A 9,182-nucleotide genomic window follows, 5' to 3' on the forward strand; every position below is an offset into this window, starting at 1 on the left:
TCTGTACAGCTTCGCTCTGATTTTTCCTTTAATATTCATACAGACCCCGATGAGTTTGAGCAAATATATGAGCCCCTGGATGTGAAGAGCAGAAAAATACATATTGTGGACAGCGGACTTACTTATAATTTACCGTACCCTCTTATCTTACGACCACAGCGAGGGGTTGATCTAATTATTTCATTTGATTTTTCTGCAAGACCGAGTGATTCAAGCCCTCCATTTAAGGTAACCTAGCTTTTTAAATGTTTGTTACTTTTTTGTTTTAGTTGTAAAAAAGCAAAATATCTGTATTTATTGACATATTGGGGTAGATTTATTAAGCAGCGAATGCTGCCTTCTACGCCCATTGTTTCCGGCTGCTCCTTAACTACTTCTCTGAAATCATCCTGATCCAATACGATTGAGATGATTGACACCCCCTGCTAGCGGACAGTTTTCCGCGAGTGTGCGGTGGGCGGCATTGCGCAAGCATTTCACAAATGCTTGTGCAATGTTAAATGCTGACAACGAATGCTGTCAACATACAGGGAGGTCAAGCGGACATGAATTGCTACAGTGAATCATGTCCACGCGACCTTTAATATATCTACCCCTAAGAGTGTAAGTAACGTTTAAATGGACATTTTACCCATATGAAAAATAAGCATTTAAAAGTGATATTTTGTTTCCCTAATTCTTATTAAAGGGACATTCCAGCGAAAATTGGAATTCACATGGATGCATTTCAGTTTTTAATAGAAGCATTTCTGTAATATGCATGCATTAGCAAAAATGCTTCTAATAAAAGCTATAGCTGTTTCAAAAGTATATTTAAATATACATTGTAAACCAGCATTTTAAACATAGAACTTGCTCAGAGAGCCGAAGGTGCTTGTGCCAACTGGTAATGACTCAATGTGCTAATTGCTGACATGAAACAAGCCCTGCTGGCTCTCTGAGCAGCTGCAGTATTTAAATGCTGGTGAACTGAGAATATCTAGATATGCTTCATATGCACATGCAGTGATAACTTTTACTAGAAACATTGTTGCCAATACATGTATGTTGTAACTATGTTTCTATTCAACGATGTAATAACAACTATTGCTATTCAGCTGCCGATTTGGTTCATTCTGAGAACGAGCACTGAACAAGCACTTTGAGTCCCACTGGGAGAAAGGCCCTATATAAATACTAATTATTATTATTATTAGTTATTATTATATTATTATTAATCTGTGTGCATTTCAGTTTTGACCAGAATGACCCTTTAAAGCTTATTGGTTGATACGTTTTTATTACTGCTAAATAAATCAACAGTCTTCCTTGTAGAATGTGCAAACTTTTCATTTTATTTTTATCCAATACAAACGTCAATTTAAAATAAGGATACATTTAAGAATTGAGGTATTCTCTGTTCCTTCCAACCTCTATTCCCATCCCTACACATTTTATTTAATGTATTAACAGCAGCAGCAAATAAATTAATTTTATACTAACTCTATAACAGTGACTAACCTTGTTGTTTGCAGACTAAAGCTCCGATTGGCTTCTCCAAATAAGATAAAATGTGGGTGGAGTTTAACTATTGAAAAATAACTGTAGTAAAAAGGATATTAATTTGATTTAGAAATGTTAAAGGGGCAGTAAAGTCAAAATTTAACTTTTATGATTCTGATAGAACATAGATTTTAAACAACTTTCCAGTATACTTCTGTTATCAAATTTGCTTTGTTCTCTTGGTATCTTTTATTAAAGAGTAAAACTAGGTAGGCTCATAAGAGCTCAGGAGTGTGCACGTGTCTCTACTAATCTATGGCAGCAATGTTTTGCAACATTGTATAACAACGCTACAAATAATGTTGCAAAACACTGCTGCTATAGAGTAGTAAAGACACGTGCACACTCCTGGGTGCTTATGAGCCTACCTAGTTTTACTCTTTAAAAAAAAGATACCAAGAGAACAAAGCAACTTTCATAACAGAATTAAATTGTAAAGTTGTTTAAAATGTTATGCTCTATCTGAATCAGGAAAGTTTAATTATTATTTTTTGTAATATTACTATTTAAATATAAAATAGATAATTTGTTTAATTATGTTACTGGTCTGTCTGTTGTACAGATGTGATCTAAACATATATCATAAAGGTTATGTTGTAGGAGCTGAGAAATATTCAGTCCCTCTAGATGGAATGACCAGGATAAGTGTAACGAATATATCCCGTAAAAGATCACTAGTGCATATTATTTTTACTAAATGATTTCTCTTTCCTGGCAAGTCTGTAATCTTGTAGTTTCCTGTGAAAATATGTAATGTATGTACAATGTATAGCTACAGATGTTTTTCTTGTGGGTTCCAAGACCTGTTCTTTATTAACATATATATTCCGTATCCTATACAAAGTAACTTGTGCGTATACATTTGGTTTACAGTAAAATTACTGTGTTTGCCCAACATTTCATAGGAAGCAAAGGAGCACATATTCTGTATTATGCAAACTTGCCCAACCTACTTTTATATCATGTGATTGCTTAAAACAGTGCATAAATAAACCCATTTACAGCTAGTCCTAATTGGCTACAATCAAGGGAGATAAGATAAGTATATGTTCAGAGAATTTGCAGCATCCTTAGGTTACAGAATTTGCTTTCTGGTATTTCTAGTAGGGAGCTTGAAGTAAAAACTTTTAAGGACCAGTAAATACAGTAGATTTGCATAACCAACGCATGATACTAAGAAAATGCAATAGCTTTTAGTCTGAACTTCAAATGAGTAGTAGATTGTCTTCTGAGATATTTAAAAGTGATGTATTTTTCCACTCCTCCTGTATCATGTGACAGCCATCAGCCAATCACAAATGCATATATGTTTATTCTGTGAATTATTGCACATGCTCAGTAGGAGCTGGTGACTCAAAAAAGTGTAAATATAAAAATACTGTGTACATTTAGTTAATGGAAGTAAATTAGAAAGTTGTTTAAAATTGCTGCTATATCTGAATCATGAAACATTAATTTTGACTTGAGTGTCTGTTTTATTTTGAGTTTTATTCCCTTTTTTAGTGATGCATGGAGAGAGCTCTTGCAAATTAGTGAATAGAAACTTTAGAACAACATAATAAAGTCTCACCATTCTTCGTGATAGGGTCATACTCTATAGAGCGCTTACAATACAAAAGAACCATAACTGTTAAAACAAAAATATGATCATAGTGAATAAATATTTGTTATTGTGTTAGTCAAAAAACAAATATTTGTCTTCCCCTTTAATACATACTTATGTGGCCTTGTTCACCAGATGCTGGAGCTTAGCACTGTTTACTGTATATTATTTAAGTGGAAAAGGTTAACCCTGCCCTGCCCTGGCTGTGGGATATTTATAGGAGGTGAAACATTGTTGCTACTCAATAAAGAAAGTGTAAATCAAAACATTCTCTTTTTTTCCCATAACTAAAAAAGGAAAATTGACACAGTGAGATTGGATGGCATTGTAATAGATCAAATCTTAAAGTGAAGGTCAACTTTGATAAATGAAAGCCAGTTTTTTAAAAATACTATTAAAACAGTGGCACTTTCATTCATCAAAGTTTACAAAGCATCCGTTTGGTTTAAAAACTTACCTCTCTCCTCTTCACAGCCAGAGAAGCTTCCCCCGCCCACAAAACCTCTCTTCATACGTCAGCTATGAAGAATCCGGCTTCCACCAATCACGGCATGGCCTCAGGCAATGTTTGCTCTGGGGGCGAAGCCGCTATTGGAGGAAGCTGGATTTGTCATTGCTGACGTATGAAGCAAGGATCTCCGGTTGGGGGAAGCTGCTCCGGTTGTGAAGAGGAGAGAGCTAAGTTTTTAAACTAAACGACTGCTTTATAAACTTTGATGAATGAAAGTGCCCCGGTTTTTAATAGTATTTTTAAAAACCAGGCTTTCATTCATCAAAGTTGACCTTCACTTTAAATGTATGTATTTATTATATTAAATTAACTAAATGTTATCGCATAGCACAGGCAGAATAGCTGTTCTTACAGTAAGTGTATTGCTAGACTGGGGTGGCAATTGGCAAACATTTTGAAAGGCTGTGCCCAAGTTAGCAAACATCTTTCTAAAAATTCCCAGTGCCCATGGTACCTTTTTGAAAAAGGGATATTAAAATGATATGAAACCCAATTTTTTTCTTTCATGATTCAGATAGAGCAGAAATTTTAAGCAACTTTCTAATTTACTCCTCTTATCAATTTTTCTTTGTTCTCTTTTTTTTCTTTATTTGAAAAAACAGGAATGCAAGCTTAGGACACAGCAAATTTTTGGTTTAGTACCCTGGGCTACATTTAGCCGCCAATCAGCAAGCGCTTTCGAGGTGCTGAACCAAAAATGGGCTGGCTCCTAAGCTTACATTCATGCTTTTAAAATTGCTTCTGTATCTGAATCATGAAAGGAAAAAATTGGACTTCATATCACATTAACATTCTTTTCTCTTGTTAAGTGTATCCAGTCCACGGATCATCCATTACTTATGGGATATATTCTCCTTCCCAACAGGAAGCTGCAAGAGTCCACCCACAGCAAAGCTGCTATATAGCTCCTCCCCTAACTGCCATTACCAGTCATTCTCTTGCAAGTCTCAACATAGATAGGAGGTTGTGAGAGTCTGTGGTTTTTTATACTTAGTTTATTTCTTCAATCAAAAGTTTGTTATTTTTAAATGGCACCGGAGTGTGCTGTTTATCTCAGGCAGTATTTGGAAGAAGAATCTGCCTGCGTTTTTTCTATGATCTTAGCAGACGTAACTAAGATCCAGTTGCTGTTCTCACACATTCTGAGGAGTAAGGTACTTCAGAGGGGGAATGGCGTGCAGGTTTTCCTGCAAATAAGGTATGTGCAGTAAAATATTTTTCTAAGGAATGGAATTGACTAAGAAAATACTGCTGATACCAAAGTAATGTAAGTACAGCCTTTAAATGCAGTGAAAGCGACTGGTACCAGGCTGATTGATAGAGATATATGCTAAGGTATGTGCAGTAATATATTTTTCTAAGGAATGGAATTGACTAAGAAAATACTGCTGATACCGAAGTAATGTAAGTAAAGCCTTAAATGCAGTGATAGCGACTGGATCAGGCTTATTAATAGACATACATACTCTTATAAGAATGTGTTTTAAAACGTTTGCTGGCATGTTTAATCGTTTTTTAACATATGTTTGGTGATAAAACTTATTGGGGCCTAATTTTTCCACATGGCTGGCTTAAATTTTGCATAGAAACAGTTATTGCTCAGCCAGAGGAACGGGGATTACACAGATTTGTTCTCCTGTTAAATCCGGACCAAGAAACCAGAGATTCTCTTCTCTGGTGACTATCTCGGGTCCATCTGTCCAAGGGTATGACCTTCCGCAGGTCAAATGGGACAATTGTTACAACAGATGCCAGCCTTTTAGGTTGGGATACAGTCTGGAACTCCCTGAAGGCTCAGGGATAGTGGACTCAGGAGGAGACCCTCCTTCTAATGAATATTCTGGAACTGGGAGCGATATTCCATGCTTTTCAGACTGGGCCTCAGTTAGCAACTCTGAGGTACATCATATTTCAGTCGGACAATATCACGACTGTGGCTTACATCAACCATCAAGGGGGAACAGAAGTTCCCTAGCAATGTTAGAAGTCTTAAAATAATTCACTGGACAGAGACTCACTCTTGTCTAAAAGCTATCCCTATCCCAGGTGTTGAGAACTGGGAGGCAGATTTTCTAAGTCGTCAGACTTTTCATCCGGGGGAGTGGGAATTCCCTCCGGAGGGGTTTGCACAAGATCAAGCAGGAGAGTGCTTTGGTGCTTTTGACAGCGCCTGCGTGGCCACGCAGGACCTGGTATGCAGATCTGGTGGACATGTCATCCTTTCCACCACGGTCTCTGCTTCTGAGACAGGACCCTCTACCTCAGGGTCTTTTCAACCATCTAAATATAACTAATCTGAGATGGACTGCCTGGAGACAGAACGCTTGATGTTATCAAAGCATGGCTTCTCCGAGTCAGTAATTGATACCTTAATACAGGCATAAAAGCCTGTCTCTAGGAAAATTTAACATAAGATATGGTGTAAATATCTTATTGTTATGAATCCAAGGGTTACTCATGGAGTAAAGTCTGGATTCCCAGGATATTATCTTTTCTCCAAGATGATTTTGAGAAAAGGGATGTCAGCTAGTTCTTTAAAAGGACAGATTTCTACTCTGTCTATTCTTTTGCACAAGCGTCTGGCAGGTATTCTAGACGTTCAGGCATTTGGTCAGGCTTTGGTTAGAACCAAGCCTGTGGTTAAAAATGTTGCTCCGCCATGGAGCTTAAAGCTGGTTCTTAAGGTTCTTCAAGGAGTTCCATTTGAACCTTTTCATTCCATGGATATCAAACTTCTATCTTGGAAAGTTCCTTTTGGTAGCTATTTCCTCGGCTCATAGAGTCTCCGAGTTATCTGCGTTGCAATGTGATTCTCCTTATCTGGTTCTCCGTACGGATAAGGTAGTCCTGTGTACCAACCTGGGTTTTTACCTAAGGTGGTATCTAACAAGAATATCACTCAAGAGATTGTTGTTCCATTCTTGTATCCTAATCCTTCTTCAAAGAAGGAACGTCTATTACACAATTTGGACGTGGTTTGTGTTTTAAAGTTTTACTTACAAGCTACTACAGATTTTCATCAAACATTCACCTTGTTTGTTGTCTATTCTGGACAGAGGAGAGGTCAAAGGACTTCAGCAACCTCTCTGTCTTTTTGGTTAAAAAGCATAATTCATTTAGCTTATGAGACTGCTGGACAGCAGCCTCCTGAAGGGATTACAGCTCATTCTACTAGAGCTGTGGTTTTCACTTGGGCCTTTTTTAAATGTGGCTTCTGTTGAACAGATTACAAGACGGAGTCTTGGTCTGCGTTTCATACTTTTTCAAATTTAACAAATTTGATACCTTGCTTCTTCGGAGGCTATTTTTGGGAGAAAGGGTTTTTTACAGGCAGTGGTAACTTCCGTTTAAGTACCTGCCTTGTCCCTCCCATCATCCGTGTACTTTAGCTTTGGTATTGGTATCCCATAAGTAATGGATGATCCGTGGACTGGATACACTTAACAAGAGAAAACATAATTTATGCTTACCTGATAAATTTATTTCTCTTGTAGTGTATCCAGTCCACGGCCCGCCCTGTCACTTTAAGGCAGGTAATTTTTCCATTAAACTACAGTCACCACTGCACCCTATGGTTTTCCTTTCTCTGCATGTTTTCGGTCGAATGACTGGTAATGGCAGTTAGGGGAGGAGCTATATAGCAGCTTTGCTGTGGGTGGACTCTTGCAGCTTCCTGTTGGGAAGGAGAATATATCCCATAAGTAATGGATGATCCGTGGACTGGATACACTACAAGAGAAATAAATTTATCAGGTAAGCATAAATTATGGGTTTTTTTAGAATCCATCATATTTATCAATAGTTAAGGTTCTTCAAGGAGTTCCATTTGAACCTTTTCATTCCATAGATATCAAACTTCTATCTTGGAAAGTTCCTTTTGGTAGCTATTTCCTCGGCTCATAGAGTCTCCGAGTTATCTGCGTTGCAATGTGATTCTCCTTATCTGGTTCTCCGTACGGATAAGGTAGTCCTGTGTACCAACCTGGGTTTTTACCTAAGGTGGTATCTAACAAGAATATCACTCAAGAGATTGTTGTTCCATTCTTGTATCCTAATCCTTCTTCAAAGAAGGAACGTCTATTACACAATTTGGACGTGGTTCGTGTTTTAAAGTTTTACTTACAAGCTACTACAGATTTTCATCAAACATTCACCTTGTTTGTTGTCTATTCTGGACAGAGGAGAGGTCAAAGGACTTCAGCAACCTCTCTGTCTTTTTGGTTAAAAAGCATAATTCATTTAGCTTATGAGACTGCTGGACAGCAGCCTCCTGAAGGGATTACAGCTCATTCTACTAGAGCTGTGGTTTTCACTTGGGCCTTTTTTAAATGTGGCTTCTGTTGAACAGATTACAAGACGGAGTCTTGGTCTGCGTTTCATACTTTTTCAAATTTAACAAATTTGATACCTTGCTTCTTCGGAGGCTATTTTTGGGAGAAAGGGTTTTTTACAGGCAGTGGTAACTTCCGTTTAAGTACCTGCCTTGTCCCTCCCATCATCCGTGTACTTTAGCTTTGGTATTGGTATCCCATAAGTAATGGATGATCCGTGGACTGGATACACTTAACAAGAGAAAACATAATTTATGCTTACCTGATAAATTTATTTCTCTTGTAGTGTATCCAGTCCACGGCCCGCCCTGTCACTTTAAGGCAGGTAATTTTTCCATTAAACTACAGTCACCACTGCACCCTATGGTTTTCCTTTCTCTGCATGTTTTCGGTCGAATGACTGGTAATGGCAGTTAGGGGAGGAGCTATATAGCAGCTTTGCTGTGGGTGGACTCTTGCAGCTTCCTGTTGGGAAGGAGAATATATCCCATAAGTAATGGATGATCCGTGGACTGGATACACTACAAGAGAAATAAATTTATCAGGTAAGCATAAAATTATATCATATTTATCAATAGTTAAGGTTAATAGCTGTTATATAACATTAATTCATAAGAAAAATAATTTATTAAAGGGACATGAAAACCAACATTTTTCTTTTATGATTTAGATTATACAATTTAAAAAAAATTCTAATTTAATTATTATATTAAAATTGCTCCATTCTCTTACTATCCTTGCTACAGAGCTAGCCAATGACATGAGGCAAATATGTGCGGCCACCAATTAGCACAATTGCTTTGCTGCTCCTCAGCCCACCTAGGTATACTTTTCAACAAAGGCTACCAAGAGAGAAGAGCAAAGCAATTTAGACAGTAGAAGTTAAATAGAAAGTTGTTTAACATTGGCATGCTCTATCTGAATAATGAAAGTTTAATTTTGACTTTACTGTTCCTTTAAGCAATACAGTTGATACCTATGAAACCAAGCAGCATGTTGATATCCCAGAGGCAAGTGCTAGTAGGTTTGTTAATGTCACCTGTGTCATACTATTTCATGGTGCAAAACATTGATCACAAAACTAAGTATCAGGGGTGCAAGAGGAGCTGTGGGACTTATCTTTTACTACCTATTACCACCTGTAGACTTTTAACTAAATATCTTGTCCCCCTTTACTTCCCTTCTCATCTAAGTT

General features: G+C 37.4%; 1 protein-coding gene across 1 annotated transcript in view; it reads left to right on the top strand.

The window, feature by feature from the left end:
• PLA2G4A (phospholipase A2 group IVA) overlaps nt 1-9,182 on the top strand; it is a 222,495-nt gene that overhangs the window by 159,752 nt on the left and 53,561 nt on the right. The window contains exon 15 of the mRNA XM_053693862.1: nt 44-228. Within this exon, the coding sequence (XP_053549837.1) occupies nt 44-228 (185 nt within the window). The remainder of the gene's footprint in view (nt 1-43; nt 229-9,182) is intronic.

The sequence above is a fragment of the Bombina bombina genome, chromosome 10, assembly GCF_027579735.1.
Source record: "Bombina bombina isolate aBomBom1 chromosome 10, aBomBom1.pri, whole genome shotgun sequence".
Lineage (NCBI taxonomy): Eukaryota > Metazoa > Chordata > Amphibia > Anura > Bombinatoridae > Bombina > Bombina bombina.